Source organism: Serinus canaria, chromosome 1A (genome assembly GCF_022539315.1).
Source record: "Serinus canaria isolate serCan28SL12 chromosome 1A, serCan2020, whole genome shotgun sequence".
Taxonomy (NCBI): domain Eukaryota; kingdom Metazoa; phylum Chordata; class Aves; order Passeriformes; family Fringillidae; genus Serinus; species Serinus canaria.
In genome coordinates, this window is record NC_066314.1 from 276,216 (window position 1) to 303,807 (window position 27,592).

The 27,592-nt window shown below is 67.6% G+C and overlaps 5 protein-coding genes across 38 annotated transcripts in view; 3 read left to right on the forward strand and 2 right to left on the reverse strand.

Moving 5' to 3' along the window:
- The window catches only part of SND1 (staphylococcal nuclease and tudor domain containing 1), a 72,553-nt gene extending 67,021 nt beyond the window's left edge, over positions 1-5,532 (reverse strand). Inside the window, exons 1-2 of the mRNA XM_050985098.1 lie at positions 5,161-5,532; positions 2,784-2,978 (exon numbers count right to left, since the gene is read on the reverse strand). Of these exons, the coding sequence (XP_050841055.1) occupies positions 2,784-2,978; positions 5,161-5,532 (567 nt within the window). The remainder of the gene's footprint in view (positions 1-2,783; positions 2,979-5,160) is intronic.
- Positions 5,533-6,985: 1,453 nt separating this feature from the next.
- On the forward strand, positions 6,986-11,196 carry PAX4 (paired box 4). The gene is made up of 10 exons (XM_050985106.1): positions 6,986-6,998; positions 7,379-7,509; positions 7,581-7,796; positions 8,572-8,653; positions 8,759-8,929; positions 9,189-9,271; positions 10,141-10,197; positions 10,340-10,512; positions 10,689-10,812; positions 10,903-11,196. The coding sequence occupies exons 1-10, from the start codon at positions 6,986-6,988 to the stop codon at positions 11,194-11,196; spliced, it is 1,344 nt and encodes a 447-aa protein (XP_050841063.1).
- A 697-nt stretch (positions 11,197-11,893) lies between these two features.
- On the reverse strand, positions 11,894-15,124 carry LOC127060791 (acrosin-like). Its single transcript, XM_050985113.1, has 6 exons — positions 15,039-15,124; positions 14,705-14,914; positions 14,279-14,538; positions 13,418-13,563; positions 12,614-12,976; positions 11,894-12,160 (listed from the first exon to the last, which is right to left on the reverse strand). The coding sequence occupies exons 1-6, from the start codon at positions 15,107-15,109 to the stop codon at positions 11,894-11,896; spliced, it is 1,317 nt and encodes a 438-aa protein (XP_050841070.1). The 5' UTR covers positions 15,110-15,124.
- Positions 15,125-17,245: 2,121 nt separating this feature from the next.
- On the forward strand, positions 17,246-22,860 carry GCC1 (GRIP and coiled-coil domain containing 1). 34 transcript variants are annotated; one of them, XM_050969812.1, is made up of 5 exons: positions 17,246-17,294; positions 17,811-18,796; positions 19,373-22,318; positions 22,349-22,472; positions 22,503-22,860. In XM_050969812.1, the coding sequence occupies exons 2-3, from the start codon at positions 17,822-17,824 to the stop codon at positions 20,651-20,653; spliced, it is 2,256 nt and encodes a 751-aa protein (XP_050825769.1). In that variant the 5' UTR covers positions 17,246-17,294; positions 17,811-17,821; the 3' UTR covers positions 20,654-22,318; positions 22,349-22,472; positions 22,503-22,860. The 34 variants fall into 34 exon arrangements, with proteins under 34 accessions (XP_050825769.1, XP_050825775.1, XP_050825771.1 ...); XM_050969818.1 differs by lacking the exon at positions 17,246-17,294 and having other exon boundaries at positions 17,646-18,796; positions 22,349-22,412; positions 22,443-22,472; XM_050969814.1 differs by lacking the exon at positions 17,246-17,294 and having other exon boundaries at positions 17,646-18,796; positions 19,373-22,096; positions 22,127-22,318.
- A 973-nt stretch (positions 22,861-23,833) lies between these two features.
- On the forward strand, positions 23,834-27,295 carry LOC127060792 (transmembrane protein 116-like). Its single transcript, XM_050985128.1, has 12 exons — positions 23,834-23,878; positions 24,507-24,550; positions 24,643-24,706; positions 25,123-25,263; positions 25,498-25,596; positions 25,790-25,845; positions 25,926-26,045; positions 26,144-26,186; positions 26,282-26,362; positions 26,432-26,588; positions 26,721-26,791; positions 27,084-27,295. The coding sequence occupies exons 1-12, from the start codon at positions 23,834-23,836 to the stop codon at positions 27,237-27,239; spliced, it is 1,077 nt and encodes a 358-aa protein (XP_050841085.1). The 3' UTR covers positions 27,240-27,295.
- The last annotated feature ends 297 nt before the right edge of the window (positions 27,296-27,592 follow it).

The following is a 27,592-nucleotide window of genomic DNA, read 5'->3' on the forward strand; positions in this document are numbered from 1 at the left end:
CCACGTGTGCTCCGGTGCAGCCCCCGCCCCTTTCCCGGCGGGTCCCGGCGGTCCCGCTCCCAGATTTTGCTGCACCGGCTGTGCCAGAGTCTCCCAGTCCATGAGGAATCCCCTTCCCACCCTCTCCCTACCTGCCACAACCTTCCACCACTTCTGATCTCCCTGCTCCAGCCTTTTTAATGGTAATTTATTTATTTCTTGGTTTTCTCCCCGTTTTTAATTATTTAGCCCCTTTTTCGGGGCTAAACCTGGAAAAGCAGCTCCATTATCCTGATCCATGGAATTTCTGGGCCTGCCACATCACTGTCCCATCTTGCACCTGCATTCCACCAGAAATGATGGGGAGGACACCTACAAGCCCCCAAATTGCCTCTTTTAGCCCGAATCCTGTAATAATAATCATTTTGATGGAAAAGAAAGTGAAATTGTAGGTGGGAACGTGGGGATAAATTCAGTTTTCTTGGTCGGCTGAGTCATCTGGGCTTTTAACTTCCACCCGTGCTTTCTGCATGGGAAAATAATGGGATTTTCCAGGCATCCTGGTGCTCAGTGAGGAGCAGGGTGACCTTCTGCAGGGGAAAGCCCAGATTGGTGCAAAACAGCCTTGGACGGGCAGATGGGAGCGACAGAGGGAGGGAAATCAGGGAATCCTGGGATGGGTGGGAAACGACCCCCAGAGCCCCTGCAGTGCCACCCCTGCCATGGCAGGGACACCTCCCACTGTCCCAGGCTGCTCCAGCCCCACTGTCCAGCTTGGGGCACTGCCAGGGATGGGAATGCTGAGTGGATCCCCTGGGAGCTGCTCCTCATCCCTCTGCCCTCCCAGCCATCCCCAGAGCTGGCTCTGAGCTGGGATGAGGAGAGGGAACACCGGGAACTGGGTGTGGAGCCCCGGAACTGCCAGGTCTCCTGTGGGCAGGGATGGGAATTCCTAAACCTGTTTATCCCACATCCGATTATCCCAGTGCCCATCCCTGTGGGCAGCCTGGGGGTGCCCTGGGACTGGGGGGACCCTGGGACCTGGTTCCTCTGAGCCAGTGGCAATGTTCCCTGTGGGATGGGGGCCCTGCCGCTCCTGCTCCAGCCAGTGCTGCTCAGGGAATGCAGGCACTGAGCTCCAGACAAAACCCCAGCCATGAGCTGCGGTGCTTTGGCAGCTGTGCCTCGCTGCGGGAGTCTCCCGGGATAATGGCATTCCCTGATCTGCTCCCTCTGTGTCTGCTCCACTCCCTCTGGGTCCCTGGTCCCATTCCTGTTCCTCTTCATGTCCCCATTCCATTCCCTCCCTGGTCCTGCACCACTCCATGTCCATGTTCCACCTCCTCCATTTCCCTGGTCCTGTGTCCCTCCATGTCTCTGTTCTATCCTATCCCTGTCCCTGTTCCTTGTCCCTCCACGTCCCTGTTTCATCCCCTCTGTGTCCTTGTTCCATCCCGTCGACATCCCTGTTCCACCTTCTTCATTTTCCTGGTCCTGTGTCCCTCCACATCCCTGTTCCATCCTCTCCCTGTCCCTGTTCCCTTTTCCCTTCACGACCCTGTTCCCATTCCTGTTTTCCTCCATGTCCCCAGTCCTGTGTCCCTCCCTGTCCCTGTTCCACTCTGTCCCCATTCCCGTTTCCCTCCCTGTCCCCTGTGTCCCTCCCTGTCCCTGTGTCCCTCCCTGTCCCTGTGTCTCTCCCTTTCCCTGTTCCCGTGTCTCTCCCTGCCCCTGTGCCACACTGTCCCCATTCCCATCTCCCTCCCTGTCCCTGTGTCCCTCCCTGTCCTTGTGCCCCCCTGTCCCATTCCCGGGCGGTGCTGCTGTCACTCCTCTGGCAGAGCAGGTCCCCTCCTTCCTCCCAGCTCCTCACCCGCTGTCCCTGCAGGGTTCCTCTCCCCCGTGTCCCTTCCCAGCTCCAGACCCCAGTGCCCGCACACGCCGTTCCTGGTGCCAGCCTGGCATGGGGACAAGGATCGCTGTCACAGCGCCAGCCGTGCTGCCAGGCGGGGAGGGTTCGGCACCGCCTCCTGCAGGGACACCAGAGGGCAGAGCCGCTCTGGGCACGGCCGCTGGGACCAGGGACGGGCAGTGCAGGGGAAAGCGAGCCCCGAGCCCCGAGCGGGGCAGCTCTGCCCGAGCCACGGCCCGGGCTGCGCGGGGCTCTCCCGGTCCCTCCCTCTGGAACAGCCCCGAGACAGTGGGATGGGCATGGGATGGAAACGGGGACGAAGGTGGGGAATGGGATTGGGAATGGAGATGGAGACGGTCTGGGAGTGGAGGAGGAGATGGGATGGAGGTAAAAGCAGAGATGGAGATGAAGCAGAGGAAAAAAAAAGGATATAAAGATGGAGATTAAGACAAAATACAGATGGAGATGGAGACTAAGACAAGAATACTGAGGCAGAAATGAAGATGGAAAAGAAACGAAGATGCAGATGAAAATGGAGCTGGATATAAAGGTGGAGGTGGTGGATCTGCTCAGCTGGATCCCTGTGCCCTGCAAACTCCCCGCAGAGCCGTGGGGACACCCCTCCCTGCTGAGCTGCTGCCATGAGCGCCTTTCCTGGGACACGCCCTCCTTTGGGGAGCTCTGTGCTTCCCCGCCACAGCCCCCGGTGTCCCCAACACGCCCCGTGATACTGCGCTGGGGCGGGACAGTGGGGACCGGGTTCTTCCCTTTCCTTTCCTTCCTTTCTTTCCTTTCCTTTCCGTTCCTTTCCGTCCGGGCTCGGTCGCGGACCGGGCCTGGTCGGTCCTTGTGCCGGGCATGCAGGTCCGGTCCGTTCCTGGCCGGGCCTGGCCTGGCCGGGCACGGCTGCCGGGCCGGGCCGGCTGAAGCCGTGCCGGGCCGGTCTTGCCGGTCCTCGGCCGGCCACGGGACGGGACACGGGGACGGGCAGGGCATAGTGCAACGGGAATCCGGGCCGGGCCGGACGGACGGGCCGGGCACGGGCCGGGACACGGGTCCGGGCCGGGAAGGGCACGGGAAGGCGGGCCTGGAAGGGCATGGAAGCCGGGAGGCGAAGCCGTGCCGGCCTGGCCGGGCCGGGACGGGCACGGGCCGGACGGGCCGGGCAGGGCACGGGCCGGGCGCGGAAGTGCCGGGCCGGAAGGCACGGGCAGGGCCGGCGGGACGGGACGAAGGACCGGGCCGGCCGGGCCGGGCCGGGCAGGTGGGCAGGTAAGGCAGGGAAGGGCCGGTCGGGCCGGGCCGGGCCGGGCCGGGCCGGGCCGGGGCACTGAAGGCGGGCAGGGGCCGGGCCGGGCCGGGCAGGGAATTGACTCCTTCCTTTTCCTTTCGGGCCGGGCCTTGCCGGCCGGGCCTTTCTGCCTTTGCCTTTAGTGTACCAGGTGCTGGCAGCAGGGGACACTCGGGTCCCCACCACCCCCCGCTGTGCGCTGGCATTCGCGGCCACCCGGGCAGAGGCACCGTGTGCCAGCTGCTGCCTGGGGGCACGCGGCCTTTCCGAGGGAAGCGTCCCCTGGCTATCCCTGGGGTGCTCAGCACCCTCAGAATCCCTGCAAAAGCTCTCCCCGAGGGGCAGGGCGAGGTGACAGAAGCACAAATGGCACGGTGGGTGCTGGATCTTCCCTCCGCCCCTCCAGAGCTCGGTCCCCCCCTCTCCATGTCCCCAGATGTCTCCACCGCTCCACTTCTGCCTTTGCACCTCTCCCAGCTCCCTGATTACACCTCCACACCTCTCCTTTTCCCCCTCTCCACCATTCCACGTCTTCACACCTTCACCTCTCCACCTTTCCATGTCTCCATAATTCTGCCTCCACCTCTCCACCTCTCCATTTTAGCATTTCTCCACTTCTGCCTTTTCTCCTCTCTGTGTCCTTGTCTCCATGTCTCCTCCTCTCCACACTGTCACCTCTCCATGTCCCAACATCTGTCCCCCTTCTTGTCCTCATCTCCTCCTCTCCTTCTCTCCCTTTCACCACCTCTCCATCTCTCTCCACCTCTCCCGTGCCCTCCTCTCCACCTCCCTGTCTCTTCCCGACTCCATCCCTCCGCGTCTCCAGCTCTCCATTTCACCCTCTCTCCATCTCTGCTCTCCACGTGTCCATCTCTCTTTCCACCTCCCCACATCATCCCCTCTCCACATCTCCCCCGTCCCGTCTCTGCCCCTCTCCCCGCTCTCCTCCCCGCCTTTCCCCGGCCCGGTTTCCGGTGCCCGAGGCCGCAGCAGCCGCCGCGCCCTCGCCACGCCAGGGACGCACGGCCCGGTGCCCGCCGCCGCCGCCTCCCCCGGGCCCGCGGTGCTCTCCCAGCTCCCCAGGAGGCTCCGGGGGCTCCTCCCGCCGCCGGGGCACCGCGGGGCCGGCCGGGGAGCGGCGCGGAGCCGGCCGGGGCTGTGCGCACCGGAGCTCGGCGCGCCCGGTCCCAGCGCGCACAGCCCCGGGGGCATCCCCGCCGCTCCGGGGCCGGCCCGGAGCCCCCCGCGCCGCCCCCCGCCAGGGCCCGGGGACACGGGAACAGGGCCGGGCCCTGCCCCCCGGCCCCGCCGCCGAGCCCCGCGCCCCGCTCCCCGCGGTCGCGTTACGCACGGGGCTGGCCCGGCCCGGGGGCTCCTCCGGGGCTCCCCCACGGCCGGGGCGGAGCGGGGGGGTCCCAGGTGGCCGGCGCGGAGCGGGGGGACCCGTCCCTGGGTGCCGGCGCTCCCCGAGCCGCCGGGAGCCCGAGCACGGCTCCAGGGTGCGGGACAGCCGGGGCGCCCCGGGGGCGGCGGGGGGGCGGCGCGGCGGCTCCCCGGGGGCCGGGGCCGGGCCCGGGCCCCGCAGGGCCGTGGTTAATATGTAATTCGGAGCATATGGTATTTTCCAAAGGCGGGCAGCAGTGCGGAGCCCGGGGGCCGGGGCCGGGGTGCAAATAACGCTGGATGACTCGCGGGGCCGGGCGCGGAGGGCCACGGTGATGGGCTCCTCGCTGGCTAATATTTGCTCTTCAAATATTTTACTTGAAAGGTTTACAACGTTGTTTTTTTTTTAATCTTCCAAGAAGGGGCCATCTGTGCCGGTGCCTCGCCTGGAGCACACCGGGGAGTCCCCGCCGGGGCCCAGCCGCCACCCCGGGGGCCGCCTTCTATTTGTTCAGCACCCAAAATAAATTAAATCGATGTAATAAAAGCGAAGGTGGATTTATGATTGAATCCCATATGTCCCTGTTTGCTTTGCGGGAGAGACGCGGGAGCGAAGCCCCTCAGGGGGCTCCGCCGGGGGATCCCCGGGGATGCTCCGGGGCGCGGGGACGCGGCCGGGCCGTGCTGTCCGCCGGCCGCAGGTGCTGAAACACCGGCGATCACCCGGCCCCGACTCCGTTCCCGGCCCGGGGGGCCCCGAGAGCCCCCGAGGCCCGACGGAGCCCCCCGGGCCGGGCGTGTGCTGGGCGCGGTCGCATCGGGCCGCCCCTTCCTCCCCGTCCTCCTCTCCCTCCTGCGGTGACATCACGGCCCCGCTGCCGGCACTGAGCGCCCGCCCGGCTCCCGGGACGCTCCGGTCCAGCTCCCTCGAGGCTCCACAGGTACCTCCTTGCGCCGCTCCGGGCATTCCCGCTCTCCCGGGCGTCCTTCCCTGCCTGTGGAGGCTGCAGGAATTGGTGGCGAGCGGGCTTTTACCGGGAGAAGCTCCGGGGTCCCCGGGAGGTGCCGGCTCTGGCCCGGCCTCGCTGCTCCCCGCTGGCTCCTTGTCCCTGCGCCGCGCAGGGACCGAGCTCATCCCGGCTCCAGGGCTCTTCGGCACCACCCCGGGGGCACCGAGGGCTCGCAGCTCGGCTTTCCCAGTGCTCCCAGCCTCCCCACAGGCTTTCCCTGAGGGAGAGAAATCCCTGTGTCACCTGCGGGCACAGCACGGGCCAAGGCAGGGAGCGCTGAGGGCTGCGCGGCCCCCGAGGGGACTCGTGTGCTGTTCTCCTTCCCTCCCTCTCTCCCGGAGCAGCCTCCGCGGTCTCCCGGGGCGGTCCATCCCTCTCCGAGCAGAGGCGGACGGGATGCGCCTCGGCTTTGCCGCTCACCTGCTGGAAACCCGCGGGCTTGTCCCTATTGTTGGATTTATTTGGCTTTTCCTGGGTTTCCCAGGGTCGGTGTCGCCAAACTCCCTCGGGCTGTGCAGGGAAGAGGCGCGGTGGGATCTGGGGAATGTGGCAGGGAAAGCCCCACACTGGGGCTACTGGGAGGGTTTTGGGATGTTCCAGGTGAAACCCCGGGTGGACTGGGGGCTCTGGCAAGGCCGTGGGGGGAGCAGCAGCCGCCCGGCTCGGTGGCACCTCTGTGGCTCCGCTGCTGCTCAGGCAGGAGAGGCACTGGCACCGGTGTCCCTGTGGGAATCCTGCTGGGAAATCCCATGGAGCCAGGCTGGGAGGGCTGGGAGTGTCCAGCATGGCGACAGAAAGGATCCAGGGAGAGCTCAGAGCCCTTCCAGGGCCTGGAGGGGCTCCAGGAGAGCTGCAGAGGGACTGGGGACAAGGGATGGAGGGACAGCACCCAGGGAATGGCTCCCAGTGCCAGAGGGCAGGCATGGATGGGATCTGGGCAATGAGGAATTCCTGGCTGGGAGCGTGGTGGGCGTGGGGGATCCCTCCATTCCCTGTGTATCCCGGCACCAGCTGGGGTGGGGTGCGCGTGGGGACCCCCTGTCCCCCGTGGGGTGTCCAGGGGAGCTCTGCAGGCGCTGGGATGTGACTCAGCCGCGGCGGCTCCGCTCCGTACCGGTGGCTGCTCAGTGCGGGCAGCACCGGCAGCATTCCCGGTGTCTCCCGAGCCTCTCCAGAGCCCTGTGACCTCTTTTTCGGGTCTTTATCCGCTGTGCCTGGAGCACAAGGACTTCCCAAGTTGCCTCAACTGTTCCCATCTTGTGCTCCAAGATTCCTGCCCTTGTCCCTCCTCCTCGCAGCAGGGTCGTGGCTGAGCCCTGGACAGCGGCGCTGATTTATCCGGCCCCGCAGCATCCCCCGTGTCCCACGGGGAATTCCCAGGCACCCACAGCCCCGTGAAGCCTCTCCACGATGCAACACCGAGGTGAGGAACGCGGCGGCTCCGGGCGAGGGTCGGGGATGTGCCGTGCCACCATTCCCTGCTCCGGCACAAACGTGTCCGCCCACCCGCGGCTCCGCAGGGCCCTCCCGGCTCCCGGGGACATCCAGCCCCCTAGACTGTCACCTCCCTGCCCTTCCCAAATTCTCCCCGTGCTCTTCCAGGGGATGTTTTTCCTGATTCCTGGGCCTGCACCCACCCCCAGCACCGAGCCCCACGTCCCTGCAAGCCCCAGCTCCCCCTGCCCAGCCCCTCCAGACCCCCTCAGCTCCACCGCTCCTGGCCTCCTTCCCGGGGCAGTCCTGGGAAGCCGGGAGGGCGGGATCGGCAGCCCCGGTCCCCCCCACCCCTGTCCCCCTCCCCAGGGCCCAGCGGGGTGAACCAGCTCGGGGGGCTCTTCCTGAACGGCCGCCCCCTCCCCACGTGCAAGAGGCAGAGAATCATCGCGCTGGCGGCCAGCGGCGCCCGCAGCTCCGACATCTCCCGCAGCCTCAAGGTGCGCCCGGCCCGGGGCTGGGGGTCTCCTGCCCCTCCCAAATCCTCCCCGCGCTGAAGTTCTGTCCGCAGGTGTCCAACGGCTGCGTCAGCAAAATCCTGGGCCGCTACTACCGGACGGGGGCCGTGGGTCCCAAGGCAGTGGGGGGCAGCAAGCCCCGCATGGCCACCCCCGCCGTGGTGGCCAGGATCGCGCGGCTGAAGCTGGAGCAGCCCGGGCTCTTCGCCTGGGAGATCCGCCGGCAGCTGCACGCCGAGGGAATCTGCGCCAGCAGCGGCATCCCCAGCGTGAGTTCAGCCGGAGAGCCCCGGGGCTGCGGGGGTTCCCGGGCCAGGCAGGGCAGGGGGCCCGGCCCCACGGCCGGGGGGCGGGAGGTGGGAATGGTGAGCGGGGAAGGGCCCGGGGCAGTGGGGTGGATGTCCGGGAAGGGCCCGGGGCAGTGCGGTGGATGTCCTTGGAAGGGCTCGGGGCAGTGGGGTGGATGTCCTTGGAAGGGCTTGGGGCAGTGCGGTGGATGTCCTTGGAAGGGCCCGGGGCAGTGGGGTGGATGTCCTGGGAAGGGCCCGGGGCAGTGCGGTGGATGCCCCGGGAAGGGCTCGGAGTGATGGAAAGGGCTCGGGCCCGTGGGAAGGACTCGGGAATGGGAAGGATCCGTAGGGAAGGGCTCGGTGCTTGGTGAGACGCCGAGCTGGAGCGGGTGGGGAGGGGAAGGCAAACCGCTCCTTCCCGGCTGAAGCAGAGCCCCGACAGCCACCCCCGGGTCCGGCTGCTTCCTCGGGTGGCTCCGTGACAAGTGTCCCTGCTGGGCAGGGCGAGCTGTGCTTCCCAAGGACAGACCCACCCTGCCGATCCCCCGCCGGGCCAATCGCCTTCCGTTAGATTCTGTCGGTCCCCGGGATTCCGGGATCCTGCATCACAAACCGGGAGCAGACGGGCTCGGCCCTGGGCCGGAGAATCCCTGGCTCCGGAGAGCATCCCAGAGACAGCTCCCCCTCCATTCCTGTCCCCCTGCAGCCCCGGGGGTCCCGTCCCCTCCCGGCACATCCCCTCTCCCCTGCCCAGGTCTCCTCCATCAACCGCGTGCTCAGGACCCTGCCCAGCGACCTCCGGCTGGCGGCCGAGCCCCGGGACCCGCGGCCACGGGGTGAGCCTTGCCCCAGAGCTCGGACCCCTCTTGACCCTTCCCGGTCCCTCCGAGGAGTCCCCAGCACCGGGTGCGCCTCCAACTTCTGCCTCTCTGTCCCCGCAGTGTCCCCTCCGGCCGCGCCCCCGGCCCCGCAGCCCCCCGCGGCCCCGGGCAGCCAGGAGCCCCCGCCGGGCTGCGCTCCCGGCCGGCGGCTGCCGCCGGGCCCCGGGCACAGGAGCGGGGGCAGGAACCGGACCGTGTTCTCCAGGCAGCAGGCGGAGGCTCTGGAGGAAGGTGTGCTCCCCGCGGGATGCCGGCTCCGAGCGGGACGGTTCCCCAGGGGGAAATGCCTCCTGTGGTCGGCCCGGCCACCGCTGCGGGGCCCCAAACCACCCCAGAGCATCCCAGAACACCCCAGAACACCCCAGAACACCCCAGAGCACCCCAGTCCCCTGGCCCCGCGGTCCGGCTGCAGTCACGTCCTGGCATCTCCTGCCCGGGTGCCGGGGGTGGCTGCCCCGACCTGACCCCGCTCACCTCGATGCCCTTGCAGAGTTCCAGAGGGGACAGTACCCGGACAGCGCCACCCGCGAGAGCCTGGCCGCGGCCACCCAGCTGCCCGACACCACCATCAGGGTAAGAGGGGACACGCCTCGCTCCGGAAGGGAGCGCGGCCGCGTCCCGGGGGCCGGAGCAGCCCGGAGGGACCGCCGGGATTGGGGTCGCCGGTCAGGGGGGCAGGGAGCCCTCCTGCCTTCGGGGACATCTCCAAACCGTGTCACGGCTGCTGGCGACAGGGGAGGGGACGGGCTCCGGCTGGCGGGAGTGACTCCCCAGGGCTGGGCTTCTCCTGGCTCGGGGGTCTCTTCACCGTACACCTGGCACACTCCCTGGCACACTCCCTGGCACACACCCCTCACACGTTCCTCCGAATAGCTCCAGACCCACATCCCTGTGCCCCTGCCGAGCCTCTCCCGGTGCACAGCAGCCCCTTCCCACTGCCGGCCTCTGGGTGTGCAGGCAGTGCCAGCAGCGAGTCCCCCGTGCCAGGACAGCGCTGCCCGCCCCCTCAGCACGGCAGAGCACACACCAGAGCAGCCCCGAGGGTCCCGTGCCCTGCGCCGGGGACACGCCCGGAGCCTGGAGTGTGCTCCCAGCCCATGAGTTGGGGAAGACGCAGGATCAAAGCCTTCCTCTGCCCAGGACCGTGCCCATTCCCGGGATGGAACCCCTTGTCCATGTCCATGTTTGGGATCAAGACCCTTCTGATGCCCAGAATCAAACCCTTTTCTCTGCCCGTGCCCATGTGCGTGCCTGGGATCGGGACACGGGCATTCCTCTGCCCACGCCCGTGCCCATGTCTGGGATCCTTTCTGTGCCCGCGTCCCTCCCCGTCACTGCTCACCCCCGGGCTGTGACGAGCCCGTGTCCCGGAGCTCAGAGCTGGGCCGGGGGGCCCTGGGACGGGCGGGGGGCGGCAGTCTCAGCTCCCCCCCTCTCCCCAGGTCTGGTTCTCGAACCGCCGAGCCAAGTGGCGAAGGGAGAACAAGCAGCAGCAGGAGGCTGGCGGCGCAGGTGACAGCCCGAGGACCGAGGGGACGGGACGTGGGACCTGCCGCCCGAGGAGGGGGTGGGACCCAGGGGCGCCCCCGGGAGGGAGGGGGGCTGACATTTGGCGCTGGGACCCCGGGGGTTGCTTCCCAGAGCCCCGCTGGAGCTGGGGAAAGGACGCGGCCGCTCCCCGTGCGCCCCGGGGAGCCGGGCCGGGGCCCGCGCGGTGCCCAAGCCAGGACATTGTCCCCGCCCGTGCCCACGCAGGCTCCTGGTGCGACTGGATCCCGCCCGCTGTCGGTCCCGCCGCCGCAGCTGCCGCACAGGTAGGACACGGGCGGTCCCGGGGTGCTGGGGACACCCCAACAAGCTCGGGCACCCTCTGGAGCCCGCGCTCCCCTCGGGAGCCCTCTCTGGGGCGTCCCGGCCCTCTGCCGGTCCCCTCGGGGTGACCTGGTCCCGGAGCAGCCCTGTGACACGGCACTCTCTGGTCCGAGCGCAGCCCCTCCCGGACCCTCCTGCGGGCTCGGCGCAGCCCCTCCGCGGCCTCGCCCCCCACCCGCGCCCCCCGGCTCCGCTGCACCTCTGCGCCTCCGGGCCCTGCGCCTGGGACGACGCTTGCTGCGGTACGAGGGGCCGGCCTCGGCCACGGGCAGCGCGGGAGCTGCCCACCCCGGGCTTCTGGGGCTGGGGGTCCCCTGGGTGTCCCCTCCCAGGGCCCGGCGCGCCGGGGGCGATGCCTGAGCCCCGTGTCCATCCCGCAGGTCTGGCTCCCGGTGGAAGCCCCGCTCCAGCGCCCTGGCAGCACCTGGAGAGCCCCCCCTTCACCCTGCTGCCCCCCGGGCTCAACCCGCTGCCAGCCTGGGGCCTGGAGCCCCGCTGAGCCCCCGCTGCCACCGACCCGCACCCGCCACCCGAGCCCCCCACCCGCCCCCACGGCCCAGGGTGTGCCGGCCCTGAGCGGCCCTGGCAGCATGGGGGGCTCCGACTCCCCCCGAGCCCCGAATTGAGGATATCCGTGCAGGGCGGGCTTCGGTGGCAGCCGGGCCAGCATGGCCGGGCCAGCCCGCTGCAGGTCCCAAACCACCTCCAGACACGGGTGGATCGCGGAATCGAGGATCCCTGACCCGTTCCGGGAGGGTCACCGGCTCCAGCGCCTCCCCCAGAGCCAGGACAGCTCTGCGGAGCCGCGATCCCGCTGGAGCAGAGGGAATGTCCCGGGTCCGGGATCCCAAGGGGCCCGAGGGCACAGCGGGGGTGGGACCGGGGGTGCCGGCAGCCTCAGAGGCAGGAGCTGGTGACAGAGGGGACAGCCCTGGGTGGCCGCAGCAGCTCAGGGTGGCACCTCCCGCAGCTCCGCCTCCCTCGGGGCTCCGGGCTGCTGCCGTTCCGTTATTAAACGCTTTTCCCACTCCGCCCCGAGCGCTCCGCGTCTCCTCCCGAAGCGGGCCGGCCCCGCTCGTTCTCCCTCCCGGCTCCCGGCCCTGCCCGCGGGCGGAACGGCGCAGAGAGCGCGGTGCTGGGGAGCACGAACAGCGTTGTTTCAACAGCGAACGGGACTGCGGCACGGGGGGCGGCAGGGGAGGGGCGGGGGACAGAGCGGCCCCGGGGCTGCGGCCGCCTCGGGCCCCGCGGCGGCGACCGAGCCGGAACGGAGCGGGCCGGGGCCGCGTTCTGCAGCCAGAACCGCGTCCGCTCCGGCTCCGCTCAGCCCAGCTGGTCCCTCAGGAACTGCAGGAAATCCCTGAGCAGGTTGCAGAACTGCACCAGGCTCTGGTACGGCACCGAGATCAGCAGAAGCCTGTCCGGATCCGGTGCCGGTTCTGGTTCTGGTGTTGGCGCCGGCTCCTCGGGCATCGGGGGAATGGTTGGCTCTGGTGTTGGCTCTGGCACCAGCTCTGGCTCCGGCTCAGGCACCAGCTCTGACTCTGGCTCAGGCACCAGCTCTGGCTCCGGCTCAGGCACCAGCTCTGGCTCCGGCTCAGGCACCAGCTCTGGCTCTGGCTCAGGCATCAGCTCTGGCTCCTGCTCTGGCTCTGGTGTTGGCTCTGGCTCTACCGTTGACTCTGGCACTAGCGATGGCTCTGGCACTGGCACTGTCGTCGGTTCTGTCGTCGGTGCTGTCGTCGGTTCTGGCGTCGGCTCTGACATTTGATCTAGCACTGGCACTGGTGTCGGTTCTGGCACTGGCTCTGGCTCTGGGGTTGGCTCTGGCACTGGCTCTGGCTCTGGCATCAGCTCTGGCTCTGGGGTTGGCTCTGGCACTGGCTCTGGCTCTGGCATCAGCTCTGGCTCTGGGGTTGGCTCTGGTACTGGCTCTGGCTCTGGCATCAGCTCTGGCTCTGGGGTTGGCTCTGGCACTGGCTCTGGCTCTGGCACCAGCTCTGCTTCCAGGTCTGGCTCTGGCACTGATGCCGTGTCTGTTACCAGCTCCACCTCTGGCATCGGCTCTGGAGTCAGCTCTGGCCCTGGCACCACCAGCTCTGGCCTCGGCTCTGGCACTGGTGTTGTTTCTTCCTCTGGCTCTGGCCCTGGCGTCGGGGTCTCCTCAGAAGTCATGGTGACCTCCGGCTCAGGAGTCGGGGCGCAGTTGGGCTCTGGTGCTGTACCCCTTATGTCTGCAGGGCTCAGGCTCGTCTGGATCAGGATCCAGTTGTAGAAGTGCTGAGTGGAGGTGTAGATCCCGGGGTGCCTGGCTCTGTCACAGCCTCTTCCCCAGCTGTTCAATCCCACCAGCCAGTAGTAGTCAGCTCTGTTGTCCTTGCAGACCAGGGGACCCCCGCTGTCCCCCTGTGCCAGGAGAGATGGTTCAGTGACAGCGAGGGGCTGCTGCCAGCCCTGGGGCTGGCTCCTCTCCCCCAGCCCCAGGGCTGGCTCCTCTCCCCCAATCCCGGGGATGGCTCCTCTCTCCCCTCTCTCCCCCAATCCCGGGGCTGGCTCCTCTCCCCCAATCCCGGGGCTGGCTCCTCTCCCCCAATCCCTGCCAGGTCCGCATTCCCAGCACATTCCCAGCACAGGTCGGGGGCTCTCTGATCTCTGCACATGGGTCCCAGATATGCAGAGAACAGATGTTCCAGGGTCACATCCACACTTTGGGTCTGCTGGGGCCACTGGATAGGCTTTGTGGGCGGGAACAGGGCTTGGGGACAAGGGGACATAGGACAGGGACCCGCAGGTGGGGAGGGGAGGGGGGGACAGGGGACAGGCTTGGCTGTGTGGGGGGGCTCCTACCTTGCAGGTGTCAATAGCCCCATGCGGGTAGCCAGCACACACGTTGTCAGCATGAACGGCCCCCGCGTACCACCGGCTGCTGTTGCAGAGCTCTGTGTCCATGAGGTGGACCTTGGACTCCTGCAGCACCATGCCTGTTCCCTGAGCTGTGGGCACAGAGGGGAATGAGCCCCCAGCAGCTCGATACCCATCCCCTCCCCTGCCTGGGGTGAACCCCCTTCCTGTCCCTGCCCCTTCCCCACGGAGCGATGTTGTCCAGCTGTGTCCCTTCCCCACGGAGCGATGTTGTCCAGCTGTGTCCCTTCCCCACGGAGCGATGTTGTCCAGCTGTGTCCCTGCCCCTTCCCCACGGAGCGATGTTGTCCAGCTGTGTCCCTGCCCCTTCCCCACGGAGCGATGTTGTCCAGCTGTGTCCCTGCTGTTGGCCTGGGGAAGGGGCCAGACCCAGCTCCCCCGAGGTTTCACAGGGCCAGCAGGAATTGTTTGGGTGAGCAGGGACCTTACAGCTCATCCCGTTCCACGCCCCGTCTTGGCGGGGACTCCTTCCCCCAGCCCGGGCTGCTCCGAGCCGGCCCCGCTGGCGTCCTGCGGCCGGACTCTGTCTGTGCCCAGCCCGTGGGGTGTCTCCGGGGTGTCCGGTCTGTGTCCCCGGGTGCCCAGCCCGTGTCCCCGGGTGCCCAGCCCATGACCCCGGGGTGTCCTGTCTGTGTCCCTGGGGTGTCCGGTCTGTGTCCCCGGGTGCCCAGTCTGTGACCCCGGGTGCCCAGCCCATGTCCCCGGAGTGCCCAGCCCGTGTCCCCAGCCCGTGTCCCCGGTGTGCCCAGCTCGCCCTGGGAGCACACATCCTGTTGGAGAACTCACTTCTGGCAAAGTTCCAGCCGGCGATGTAGCAGGATTTCAGCTCCGAGACCCTGAGTGAGGCGTCGGGCACACAGCCCAGCTGGATGTAGTCGCTGCACTCCACGGGCTGGTCCAGCTCCACCAGGGCAATGTCGTTCCTGGCCGTGGCAGCCACGTAGTGCTGGTGCACCAGGAGCCTCTGGATGCGTCTCACCACAGCCTCAGGGCCTGGCTGCCTCAGATCTGTGGCCCCTATCACCACGTCCCACATGGAGATGCCCCTGGGGAGCAGATGGACAGAGGGGTGACAGGGAGCAGAGCCACGGGCTGCAGCAGCCCAGCATTTCCCGGCCTTCTGCTTCCCCAGGTGGACAGGGAAGTGGCCCATGGTGCAAGCTGGGTGCCTGCCCGTGCTCTGGGGACATCTCTGTCCCTGCTGTCTCTTACCCGGCCCTGGCGAAGCAGTGTGCGACCGTGAGCACCCACTGGGAGCTGAGGAGGACACCCGTGCACATGTGCCACGTGCCGTTCTCCCAGGTGGCCTGGATGCTGACGATGCCGGGCCAGTACCCTGAAGGGACACTGGTGCCACCCACATGGGACGTGCCAGCAGCAGGGCTGTGGTCAGAATCCAATGGCCGGAGCCCGCAGGTGCCTCTGGAAGCACACAGCCATCACTGCCCTGCTCGGGGACAGCAGGGACAGGGACCCCCAGGGGCTCCTCCGGAACAGGGAACCCCCGAGTGTCCCCGAGTGTCCCTGAGCCCCCCGGGTCACTGACCTGCAGGAGTCCCAGGTGCCCCCCACGGGCCCGGCCAGGGCCAGCAGGACGAGCAGCCCCAGCAAAGCCATCGATGCCAGCGCAGGTGGCAGAGCTGTCACCTCTGGTGACACCCACAGCCCTGGCAGTGCCCATGGTGCCATCAGGCCGGGGTGATGTCACAGAGGGGCCGGTTCCATGTGCGGGGAACAGCAGGGAGGGGCAGCTCGGGGTCACAGAGATGTGGAATGTTCTGGGGGCAGCGCCCCAGAGCACAAACACAGGGTGACAGTGGTCAGACCCTGACGGCACCGGGCTGGGCATGAGCAGCTGGAGCAGCCCTGGGAGAAGGATTTTGGGGTGCTGGGGCTGAGAGCTGGACCTGACCCATCCCAGAACCCCCCAGCCCTGGGCTGAGCCCAGTGGGCAGCAGGGCAGGGGGGATCCTTCCCTGGTGCCCCTCAGGTGGGACCCCACCTGCAGAGCTGCCCCAGCCCTGGGGACACAGCAGCAGCACCTGGAGCTGCTGGAGAGAGCCCAGAGGAGGCCCCGGAGCTGCTCCAGGGCTGGAGCCCCTCAGTTCCCAGGGATCCAGGCTGGGAGAGCTGGGGGTGCTCACCTGCAGAGGAGAAGGATCCAGGGAGAGCTCAGAGCCCCTGGCAGGGCCTGGAGGGGCTCCAGGAGAGCTGCAGAGGGACTGGGGACAAGGGACGGAGGGACAGCACCCAGGGAATGGCTCCCACTGCCAGAGGGAAGGCATGGATGGGATCTGGGCAATGAGGAATTCCTGCCTGGGCTGGAACTGCCAGAGCAGCTGGGGCTGCCCCTGGATCCCTGGCAGTGCCCAAGGCCAGGCTGGGCACTGGGGCTGGAGCAGCCTGGGACAGTGGGAGGTGTCCCTGCCCAAGGAAGCATCCAATCACCCGTAGAAGACAGACGCTAATTAATGAAAGAGATTTTTATGTAATTTAGAGCCAATGAACATCCGTTTCTTTGTCGGCTCAGAATGGGCAAACGGGTGACAAAGTTTTGTCCCGGGGTCTCTGTGGAGGCCGGAGCTCTGCTGGCCACAGCCCCCGGCCAAGGACAGGGCGGGGCCGGACTCACGGAACCAGCACGGTTCGAGTTTTATTCCTGCCGGCTGCTCCGGGGGATTCCGGCCACGCCACGAGCGGCCCCGGGTCCGTCCCGCAGGGGACAGCGGGGACGGTCCCCGGCTGAGGTGGCACTGCCAGGGGGGGCTCGGGCAGACCCGAGGGCGCTCCAGCTCCTCCCCATCGTTATCCGGAGGGTTCGGAGCACCGGGATGCTCCTCCAGGCTCTCCCCAGAGGGGACACCCCCTTGCAGAGGGGCTGCAGGGGACAGCGACCGCCGTGGGGACAGCACGGGAGGGGGCGCGACACTGCTCGTCCCGCTCCGCTGTCCGCGGCGGTGACACTGTTCGGTGTCACCTCCCTGCCCGGGGGCTCTGCCCCACCCGCCACAACCCCCCTGCAGGCTGGCACTGTGACCCCCTCCGGGCGACACGGAGGGGACACGGGGGACATGGGGCTGGGGGGGCACGAGGGGATGGGGGAGAAACGGGGAGACACGGGGAGACACGGTGGGACACGGTGGGGACACGGAGACCACGGAGGGACACAGAGGGGATACGGGGGACGTGGGGGAACATGGGGAGGACATGGGGGGACACGAGGACACATGAGGCGCGGGACGGGACACGGGAAGAACACAAGGGGACACGAGGGGACATGGGGTGACACGGGTGGACACAGGGGCACACGGGGAGACACGGGGACACGGGGGGACATGAGGGGAACACGGGGTACACGGAGGGGACACGGAGGGACATGGTGGGTACACGGAGGACACGGAGGGACACGGAGGGGACACGGGGGACTTGGGGGAACACGGGGGGGACACGGGACACTCCGGGGACACACGGAGGGACAGGGGACCACCCTGCTGTCACCGCCGAGCGGTGCCGGGCCGAAGGCCACGCCCACATGAATGACCACGCCTTGGGGACACACAGGCGCTCAGACCACGCCCCTCGCAATCAGACCACGCCCCTCGCAATCAGACCACGCCTCCAACGCAATTGGCCACGCCCATACCACGGTCTGCGTCGCGCGCAGGGCCACGCCCCGTTTTGTGGCCACGCCCACATATGGCTTTATTTGGGGCGTGGCTCTGCCCCGCCTGTAACCGCTCCCTTTGCCCCGCCTCCCCGGCGGCTTCCGGCGGAAGTGGCGGCGCGGCGGAACCGGCCGGAGGTGAGGGGGGACCGGGGGTCTGGGGGCTGAGGATGGCGGGGCCGGGGATTGCGGGGCGTCCGGAGAGATCGGGGGGGGGAGTCGGGATGGTCCTGAGGGCGTGACGGTGGAGGGGCCCGCCTGGTGTCCGGGCGGGTCACGGTGGCCCTGGGGGTCGGGATGGAGTCTGAAGGGTCCTGAGGGGTCAGGGTGGTCCTGAGGAGGCGACAGCGGAGGGCCCAGGGGGGTCCGGGGGCTCTCTGGGGAGTTCAGAGTGGTGTCCGGGGGGTCAGTATGGGGGTCCCGGGAGGGGTCGGGAAGGGGGTCCTGGAGGGGGGTTCAGAGTGGCGTCCTGGGGGTCAGGGTCCTGTCCTGGCGGGGTCAGTCTGGGGGTCTCGAGGGGGTCAGTGTGGGGGTCCTGGGGGGTTCAGGGTGGTGTTGGTGATGTTTGCTGCCCGTTTGGTGTCCTGGTGCGCCCAGGGCGGTGCTCCTGCCCATCCCAAAGGTGCCTTTTCTCCTTGCCCTGCTCGCCCCCAGGTTTCCCAGCCATGGAGAAGTTCGGGATGAACTTCGGGGGCGGCCCCAGCAGGAAGGAGCTGCTGGAGACCATCGAGACGCAGAAGCAGCAGCTCCTGCGCTTCCAGGCGCGCCTCAAGGACGTCGTCCACGCCTACAAGAGCCTGCTGAAGGAGAAGGAGGCGCTGGAAGCCAGCCTGAAGGTGCTCTCCTTGTCCCACCATGGGGAGCTGGCAGTGCCCCCACCTGCAGCCGGGGACTCCCCGGACGACAGGAGCTCGGAGCACAGCGAGGACAGCGCGGGGACGGCCGCCAGCACGGACACGGCGGCCGGCCTGCCCAGGGGGGACGAGGAGGACAAACCCGCGGCCGCCCCTTCCCCGAGAGCCGAGGAGCCGAGCGGCGCCGAGGGCGGGGAGCTGTGCGCCGCCGAGCCCGAGCGGCGGCTGCAGCAGCTGAAGGCGCAGCTGGCCACGCTGACGGGCGCGCTGGCCACGGTGACGCAGGAGAAGTCGCGCATGGAGGCCTCGTACCAGGCGGAGCGGCGGCAGATGAAGCAGGAGCTGGAGGAGGCGGCGGCGCGGGCGCGGGCCGAGGCGGGGCGGCAGGACGCGGAGCTGCAGCGGCTGCAGGAGCAGCTGGCCCAGACCCGGGGCTGCCTGGCCGCGCAGCAGCGCGAGCGGGAGCGCGAGCAGGGCGACCACGGGCTGATGCTGCGCGAGCTGCAGGAGCTGCTGCGCGCCGAGCGCGACGCGCGCCGCGCCGCCGAGCAGGAGCTGCAGCAGGCCCGGGAGGCGCTGGCCGGCGGGGCCGACGCCGCCGAGCGAGCCCAGGGCCACGAGCAGCACGCGCGGCAGCTGGGCCTGGAGCTGGAGGAGCTGCGCAGGGAGCTGCAGGGCGCGCGCGAGGAGAACGGCAAGGCCGACCCGCGGGTCCAGGAGCTGCAGGAGGAGATGGCCGGCCTCAAGAACCACTTCCAGCTGCAGCTGGTGCAGGAGATGAAGAAGGTGATTGCTGGCTGGGAAGGAGGGTGGGGTCCAGGGACTGGGGCAGGGTTTGGGGCTGCAGGAGCCAAATTCCCTCTCCCAGTCTCTGAGAGTCCAAAGAATCCTGGCTTGGATTGGCAGGATGACAAAGTCGGGAACAGCTCTCTGTGGGATGTATCCAGAGAGTGGGGCTGGAGTCAGACAAATTCCGCTTCCCAGTCCCTCAGATTCCAGGAGGTTTGAAATGAATGGCACTCGGTGCCCAGAGCAGCTGTGGCTGTCCCTGGATCCCTGGCAGTGCCCAAGGCCAGGCTGGACACTGGGGCTGGAGCAGCCTGGGACAGTGGAAGGTGTCCCTGCCCATGGCAGCCCTGGAGGGGCTCTGAGGTCCCTTCCCACCTAACCCATTCCAGGATTCCAAACACACAAATCCCTGAAAAGCCAGGACAGAGAGGTATCTCAGGCAGAATTCCCGGGGTGGGGAGGGCCCTTTATTGGTTTGGAGCAGAGCAGGGTCCCTGTGTGACCCCAGGTGTGTCCCTGTGTGACCCCAGGTGTGTCCCCGTGCTGCCCTAACCCCACTGTGTCCCTGCACAGACAGCCCAGGCCGAGGAGCAGCTCCGGCAGCTCTCGCAGCGGGAGGAGCAGCGCGTGGCCGAGCTGGAGGCCCAGGTGTCCCAGGTGTCCGAGCTGCTGGGCACCTACGAGAAGGCCAAGCAGAGGGACCAGGGCACCATCCAGAGGCTCAAGGAGCGCATCGTGCAGCTGGACCTGGAGAACAAGACCTTGGCCATGGCCGCCTCCAGCCGCTCCCTGGGCGAGGTGGCTGTGGAGGAGGCCACCCTGGACGTGAGCGTGCTCAAGGAGAAGATGGAGAAGCTGCGGAAGCTCCTGCAGGCGGCGGCCGGGAAGGGCCCGGAGGCGGAGGAGCCGCAGGAGCCGGAGCCGTCCCCGGGCAGCGGGGACGGGAACGGGGACAAGGCCCCAGGTGGGCACTGCCAGCAGGAGCTGAGGCAGCTCAAGGAGGAGTTTGAGCGCTACAAGGTGAGGGCGCAGCAGGTGCTCAAGAGCAAGGCCACCAAGGACGTGGGCCTGGCCAAGGAGCTGGAGGAGGCGCGGGAGCAGCTGGCGGAGCTCCAGGACAAGCACGTGCTGCTGCAGCTGGCCGCGGACGACACGGAGAAGCGGCACCGGCAGGAGCTGGAGGCCAGGAAGCAGGAGCTGTCCCAGCTGCAGCAGCTGCACCGGCAGGAGCTGGAGCGGTGCCAGCTGGAGTTCCGGGAGCGGGCGCTGCGGCTGGAGGAGGAGATGCACAAGCAGCGGGACCGGGCGCTGGCCGTGCTGGCCGAGAAGGACCGGGAGCTGGAGCAGCTCCGCGCCCTCGCGCTGCCCCACGGCCCCAAGAGCTGCCGGGACGGCGGCCCCGGCCCGGGGGACGCTCCCAGCCAGGATTCCTCAGAGATCCTGCCGCAGGAGCTGCAGCTGTGCTCCGGCTCCGAGCCCACCTTCTTCCTGTACGCGGAGCAGCTGGCGCGCAAGGAGGTGGAGATCGCGGCGCTGCGCAAGCACAAGCACCGGCTGGAGGTGCAGCTGCACCAGCTGCAGGGCAGGGCCCTGGCCGAGGAGGACAAGCACCGCGAGGAGGTGGCGGCGCTGCGGGGCGAGATCCAGAAGAACTGCCGGGATAAGGGCAGGGAAGGAGCCAACCTGGAGTACCTGAAGAACGTGGTGTACCGGTTCCTGACGCTGCCGGACGCGCGGGGCCGGCAGCAGACACTCACGGCCATCCTGGCCATCCTGCACTTCAGCCCCGAGGAGAAGCTGAGCATCGCCAAGAGCTCAGCCCACGGCTCCTGGTGGCTCCACGGGAAGAGATGAGGGCTGGATTTTATTCCCTTTTCCATAAGAGCTCCTTCCCGAGGACTGACCGAGACCTCGTCCCAGCCACGCCCGCATCTCTCCAGGATTTGGGCTCCAGTTGGTGTTTTTAGCACTGTTTTGCAGTGAGGTTGTGCCAACTTTTCCAGCCCCAAAGCCTCCGTGGTGGGAATTTGCTTCGAGTTGAGACTTGATTTGAAAACCATGGAACTGAAGATGCTGAGGTTTTTTAAAGGTGATTTAAAAGCAATCCGTACCTGTCAGACGTGGCATCGAGTGGAATTCACTTGGATCTCCAAGCTCCAGTCAGGCTGGTGACTCAGGAGATGAAAGGGAAGGTGGGAAGCACTTTAGGTGGAGCTAAAATAGCACCAGGCCATGGCAAGCTCAGGAAGATGGGGCTCAGTGCAGGAAAACTTGGGCGTTTCCCCTAAGGCTCTTTTCCAGAGCCTAATTTAACCAGTGGATGCAGCTCCAGGCTCATCCAGGGGCTCAGGCTCTCCTTCCTTCCCAGGGATCCTCTCTGGGTTATCAGGGATTCTAGGAAGGAGAAAGGATCTCCCTGTGGATGATTCCCATCCTGAGGGTGTTGTTTTCCTGCCCCATGTTTGGAATTAAATCCTGGCTGCTCAAGCTAGGCCCAGAGACAGGGATAGGTCTGGATTAACACCCCCGGGGTCCTGGAGCCCAGTCAGGAGCAGGTTTGGGAGCAGCTCCTGGTGCTGCACTGCCCAGAGAGCCTTGGGAAGGATCAGCCACTCCTGGCACTGCCAGGGACAAGGACAGGGACATGGAACTTCCCTCCTTTCCTCCTTGGCTGTCCTGGTCCTGTCAGCAGCCAAACTCTCTGGATTCCACTCTGGCCAGTGCAGCCCTTGGTGCCAATTTCTCCTCCAAAAAATTCCTCAGGGAAAATGTGCCCCGGGCAGAGCCTGTCCCTGCTGGGAGGGGGCCACAGCTGAGCCCTTCCTGGGGCTCCATCCAGGGATGTTCCCACTGGGAACAGTGGGATCCAGGTGCTGCCCTGGAGGGAGAATTTGTCCCAGGAATGTTTGAAACACTCCTTAAGGATGAAAGGGCTGGCTCAGCCAGGGCAGAGCCCAGTCCCTCCTCCCAGTTTGGAAGTGTTAAATCAAGGGGTGCCTCTGGAATGGCAGGGATGGCTCCCACTCTTTCCCTGGAGCCATTCCCACAATTCCAGAGGGACATGGAGCCTCCTCCTGCTGTGCCTTCGCTGCTCAGGCTGAGGGGATGGATCCCTGTTCTCCCCCTGCTCCTGCAGGATGGAGTGACCTGGAATGGGCCCCGGGGGGGTGGGGATCCAGCTGGGCAGAGGAACGGGGTGGGACCCAGCTGGGAGCACACTTGGAGCAGGGAATCAGTGTGGGATCCAGCTGGGAGAGCAAGGACAAGGTGGGATCCAGCTGGGAGCAGGGAATCAGTGTGGGATCTGACTGGGAGAGCAGGGATGAGGTGGGATCTGACTGGGAGAGCAGGGAATCAGTGTGGGATCTGACTGGGAGAGCAGGGAATCAGTGTGGGATCTGACTGGGAGAGCAGGGAATGAGTGTGGGATCTGACTGGGAGAGCAGGGAATCAGTGTGGGATCTGACTGGGAGAGCAGGGAATGAGTGTGGGATCCAGCTGGGAGAGCAGGGAATCAGTGTGGGATCTGACTGGGAGAGCAGGGACAAGGTGGGATCCAGCTGGGAGAGCAGGGAATCAGTGTGGGATCTGACTGGGAGAGCAGGGAATCAGTGTGGGATCTGACTGGGAGAGCAGGGATGAGGTGGGATCCAGCTGGGAGAGCAGGGATGAGGTGGGATCCAGCTGGGAGAGCAAGGACAAGGTGGGATCCAGCTGGGAGAGCAGGGAATCAGTGTGGGATCTGACTGGGAGAGCAGGGATGAGGTGGGATCCAGCTGGGAGCAGGGATGAGGTGGGATCCAGCTGGGAGGACCCGGATCCATCCCGGTGCCCTGTCTGTCCCTGGCAGAGGAGGATGAGGAAGCTGCTGCAGGGGAGCATCTCCAGGAGTGCCCAGCTCCATGTCACTGTCACCCTCCTGCAGCTCCCAGTGCCATTCCTTCCTCTGCTCCCCTCCAGCCCCTCTCCCTCCTACTCCCTCCTTCCCTCAGACCCTCCCTCCCTCTTCTCTCTCTCCCTTCAGACAATATCCCTGAAATAAAGGTAAAATTCTTGTTTGAGGGGATTCTGGTGGCTCCTGGGAGCAGGATGGGCATTGCTTGGGGATTTCTGGTGGACGTTGGAACATCCTTGGGTTAAAATTATCACAAAATCGTTAAATCCCATGATTTCCTGAGGTTCCTGGGAATGTGAGAACAGGAATGGTTCATTCCTGCACCTGCAGTCAGGGTGTGGCAGCTGAGGGGATGCAAAGGAGTCTGGCACTGAGAATTCTGGAATGGGTTGGGTGGGAAGGGACCCCAGAGCCCCTCCAGTGCCACCCCTGCCATGGCAGGGACACCTCCCACTGTCCCAGGCTGCTCCAGCCCCAATGTCCAGCCTGGCCTTGGACATTCCAGGGATCCAGGGCAGCCCCAGCTGCTCTGACAATTCCAGCCCAGACAGGAATTCCTCATTGCCAAGATCCCATCCATGCCTGCCCTCTGGCAGTGGGAGCCATTCCCTGTGTGCTGTCCCTGCAGGCCTTGTCCCCAGTCCCTCTGCAGCTCTCCTGGAGCCCCTCCAGGCCCTGCCAGGGGCTCTGAGCTCTCCCTGGATCCTTCTCCTCTCCAGGGGAGCACCCCCAGCTCTCCCAGCCTGGATCCCTGGGAACTGAGAGGCTCCAGCCCTGGAGCAGCTCCGGGGCCTCCTCTGGGCTCTCTCCAGCAGCACAAGGAGCTCCCGGCTGCTCTCCCGGCGCTGTTCCGTCATTCCCGGTGTATCCGGGGGCATCCGAGCGCTCATTTGGGCTCTCCCGTGCCTGGGGCTGTTCCCTCCCCGCTCCCGGGGCTGGCACGGCGCCGCTGCTGCTCTGGGGAGCTCCTGCTGCTGCTCTGGGGAGCTCCTGCCGCCCCGGCCGGGCCGGTTCCTCCGGCTGCGCCGCGGCCGTGTCCCACAGCTGGGCGTGGAGCGAGCCCGGGCACAGCGGGAGCCGCTTCCAGCTTCCATTCCATCCATCCCGGGCTGCGGCCGGGAAGGCTCCGGGCTCCGGCCATGGCCAAAGCACAGGAGCAGCCCCCGGCTCTCTCGGATATCCAGGTAAAGGCGTGCGGAGCGCTCCGGAGGGTCGGGAGAGGCTCAGCTGAGCGCTGCGTTCCCGTTCCAACAAACCGTGCCCGAGGGAGCTCCCCCCGCGGGACCTGGGCCAGCGCTTTGGGGACCTCCGGCGAGGCAGGGTGACAGCCGGGCAGGGCTTTCGCTGGGGCCGGAGCGGCTCTTCCCTGGCTCCTGCCCCGCTCTTCCCGGCGGTCTCCCGGGCCCGGGGTCCGCCCGGCTCCGGCGGCCGTTCCGGTTCCCGGCGGTGGCTCCAGAGGCGCCGTCGGGAGCCGCTCCCAGCGCGGCAGCGGGCGGGACGCGGCTTCTCCGCGCTCCCCAGCCCCGGATGAGGCAAACTTGGGATGAGATCCCAGCGGGAAAACTCGGGAGGAAGAAGCAGGGAAACCCCGCCACGTGCAGCCACCGCCGAGGGGCTGCTCAGGAACCGGCCCTGGCTCCTCCACTGCCCCCGGAACGCCTTTGCTGCGGTTCCTGGGCACGGCTTCGGCCGGGGATGGCCGAGGGACAGAGTCCGGCCGTGCCCAGGGTCCCACGTCCCACCCCCCGTGGGGGCTCGGGGTGGCCCCGCTCCCGGCCGGCCGAGCCCGCGCTCCCTCCGTGCCTCCCGCAGGTCCTGGTGCTGACGGGCGTCACCCTCCCGGCCGCGCTGCTCAGGTGGGTTCTGTCCCGGTCCCTCGCCCTGGGCTGGCACCTGGGGGTGGCAGCGGCTCGGCCGTGACATTCATCACCCGCCCCGTCCCCTGCAGCCTCCTGGGCAGCGGATCCGTTCTCGCTGTCACCTCCTGGCAGGGGCGCTGCTGCCACATCCAGGTGAGTGCCGCCAGCTTGTGGCAGTGTCACTGCTGCCACATCCAGGTGAGTGCCGCCAGCTTGTGGCAGTGTCACTGCTGCCACATCCAGGTGAGTGCCGCCAGCTTGTGGCAGTGTCACTGCTGCCACATCCAGGTGAGTGCCGCCAGCTTGTGGCAGTGTCACTGCTGCCACATCCAGGTGAGTGTCACCGGCTCCCAGGCACACAGGGCCTCCGAGGTCTGGCCCCAGCTAAGCCCGAGTCAAAGCCGAGCCAACACCGGGTTTAAAGCTCCGGGCGGCGGGCAGGCGATGCAGGATGCCTAATGCCCGGCACTCGCCCCGGCCCCCGGGAGCTCCCGGGCCCAGCCTGGGAAGGGCCGCGGGAGCTGCCAGGGGCTGCTGCCAGCAGAGCTAACGCGGTGCCCTGTCCCCAGCTGCGCCCCCTGTTCCTCCTGGCCCTGGCAGATTTCCTGGGTGCCACCGCACTGCTGGGCACGGGAACCATCCCGCTGCTGCCCGCCCCGCTCTCCGTGCCCGCCTACGCCGCCTGTCCCTACGGGCGGATGCTGACCACGGTAAGGGAACGCTGCTGGGGACAGCTGAGGCTGGAGTGTCCTGGGGACACTGTCCTGGCGTCCCCTCCTCGGGGTGGGTACCGGGACAGGTGTGCCGGGGACCGGGGTGTGGAGCACGAAGAGGGAACGGACAGGGGCAGTGGGGGTGTCGTGGGGCAGAGGGAGGCTGGAAGGTGCCCTGGTGGCGCTGGGCACAGCAGGAACCCCGGTTCCTTTCCTTCTCCTCTCTCCCAGACCTCCTACGCCGTCTCGTTCCTCATGGTCGTTGTTTACGCCTACGAGTCGCACCGCACCGTCCTGGGGGGGCGAGCCCGGCCCCCGGCAGCGCTGCAGGTCCGTGCCTCGCCCGGGCACAGCCGGGAATCGCCGTGGCCGCACACGGCGCTGTCAGGGCAAGGGAGCACCGGGGCGGTCCAGGGCAGCCCCTTTCCCCGGGAATTCGGGCTTCCCCCGGTCCTGGCGGAGCGGGCCCGACCCTCGGCTGCGGCCGCCCCTCCAGCCCCGGCTCACGGCGGTTCTCCCGCAGGAGCGGAGCCGCTGCCTGGAGAGCGCCTGGCAGGGAATTCCCTACGTGCTGGCCTGGTAGGTGCCCGCCGCCGGCCCCGCCCGAGCGCCCCGGCCGTGCCGGGCTGGCCCGGGGCTCACACCCGTCCCTTCCCCAGGCTGGTGCCCGCGCTGACGCTCCTGGCGCAGCTGCTCGCCCGCGGCACCTCCGCCGCCGACATCGCGCCCGCGGTGCCCTGGGCCGGCTCCAACGACACCTTCAGCCTTTACTGCTCCAGGTACGGCCCCTTCGCCCCCGCCCTGCCCGGGGCAGCGCTGCGGCCCCCGGGACGCCGAGTGAGGCTTTGGGACCTCCAGCTCCGCTCTGTCCCTGCAGCTGCCTCCTTCTGATCCACCCGAACCAGGACATCTGCTCCCAGGTGGGCGCTGCCCCTCCCTCGCTGCCACCCACCCACCCTCCTTGTGGGGCCGCGGGGTCGCTGGCCCGGCCCCGCTCATTCCCGTTGCCTCACAGTCCGGCGGGGGCAAGAACGCGGGGCTGGAGGAGAAAATCATCTTCCTGCTGTACCTGCTGCTGGTGCTCGGCTGCTGCTCGGTGAGGTCCCGGCTCTGGGGGAGGAACGGGGGGTCCCCAGCGCCGCGCTGACCCCCGCACGCCCCCCAGCTCCTGTACCGGCGGGTGCGGCTCCGCTGCCGGGGGAACGCGGCGCTGCCGCTGCTCAGCCTGGACCGGGACGGCGGCTTCGGGGGCAGGAGCGGCCGCAGCGTCAGCAAAGCCTCGCTGTACTTCCAGCTGGTTTTCCTGCTCTGCTGGACGCCAGGCAAGGCCGGGGGGTGTCCCACAGCCCCCAGCCCTGCAGGGACACACTGAGGCTGTCCCCAGCTCCCCCGGCCCTGCAGGGTCACAGTGGGGGTGTCCCACCGAGGAATGTCCTTCTGTGTCCCACCCACAGCCTTCCTCCTCACCATCCTCTCCTTCACCAGCATCAGCCCTGCCTCGCTCTTTGTGCTCTACGTGTCCACAGTGAGTAAAGCCCCTTTTCCAGGGCTCCCAGACTAGACGTTTGTCCCCATCCCATGTGGGAGCTGTGACAGCCCTTGGGCACACCCCGGGCAGGGTGAGGACACGGCCCCAGGCCCAACGTGACTCTTCCCACCGGATTTCGGGTTGGGATTTCCCCCTTTGGCTTTTCCCGGGGGCTGGATGTGCTTTAATTGGCCACACCAAGAGGAAAGTCCCCTCGTATCCTGTGCCACCCTGCCTGGGCTGTGCCTGCAGGGACCGGGAGCCCTGACCCTCTGTCCCTGTGTCCCAGGCCCTGAGTGTGTCCCTGCAGGGCTTCCTGCACAGTCTGGTCTACGGCTGGATGAGGGAGAACTTCCGACGGGAGGTGCTGGCCCGGAGCCTCTCCCTGCAGAGCCCCGAAGGGGTCAAGGCTTTCTACGACAACTCCCTGGGGGCTGCTTCCTGAGGTCCCACCTCATCCCAGTCCCTGGGGGCTGTTCCCTGAGCCCCCACCTCATCCCATTCCCCAGGGGCTGCTTCCTGAGCTCCCATCTCATCCACTCCCTGGGGGCTGCTCCCTGAGCCCCCACCTCATCCCATTCCCCGGGGGCTGCTTCCTGAGCTCCCATCTCATCCACTCCCTGGGGGCTGCTCCCACCTCATCCCACTCCCTGGGGGCTGCTCCCTGAGCTCCCACCTCATCCCAGTCCCTGGGGGCTGCTTCCTGAGCTCCCATCTCATCCACTCCCTGGGGGCTGTTCCCACCTCATCCACTCCCTGGGGGCTGTTCCCTGGGCTCCCATCTCATCTCTTTCCCTG

Coding starts and splice junctions, on each gene's coding strand:
- PAX4 (XM_050985106.1), top strand. Junction 7,510..7,580: donor ACATCTCCCGCAGCCTCAAG/GTGCGCCCGGCC, acceptor TTCTGTCCGCAG/GTGTCCAACGGCTGCGTCAG. Junction 10,813..10,902: donor CTGGGACGACGCTTGCTGCG/GTACGAGGGGCC, acceptor GTCCCCTCCCAG/GGCCCGGCGCGCCGGGGGCG.
- LOC127060791 (XM_050985113.1), bottom strand. CDS start 15,109: ATGGCTTTGCTGGGGCTGCTCGTCCTGCTGGCCCTGGCCGGGCCCGTG. Junction 14,915..15,038: donor GGCACCTGGGACTCCTGCAG/GTCAGTGACCCG, acceptor GTGTGCTTCCAG/AGGCACCTGCGGGCTCCGGC. Junction 12,977..13,417: donor GGGCTATTGACACCTGCAAG/GTAGGAGCCCCC, acceptor CTCCTGGCACAG/GGGGACAGCGGGGGTCCCCT.
- GCC1 (XM_050969812.1), top strand. CDS start 17,822: ATGGAGAAGTTCGGGATGAACTTCGGGGGCGGCCCCAGCAGGAAGGAG. Junction 18,797..19,372: donor TGGTGCAGGAGATGAAGAAG/GTGATTGCTGGC, acceptor GTCCCTGCACAG/ACAGCCCAGGCCGAGGAGCA.
- LOC127060792 (XM_050985128.1), top strand. CDS start 23,834: ATGGCCAAAGCACAGGAGCAGCCCCCGGCTCTCTCGGATATCCAG. Junction 25,846..25,925: donor ATTCCCTACGTGCTGGCCTG/GTAGGTGCCCGC, acceptor TCCCTTCCCCAG/GCTGGTGCCCGCGCTGACGC. Junction 26,046..26,143: donor TTCAGCCTTTACTGCTCCAG/GTACGGCCCCTT, acceptor CTGTCCCTGCAG/CTGCCTCCTTCTGATCCACC.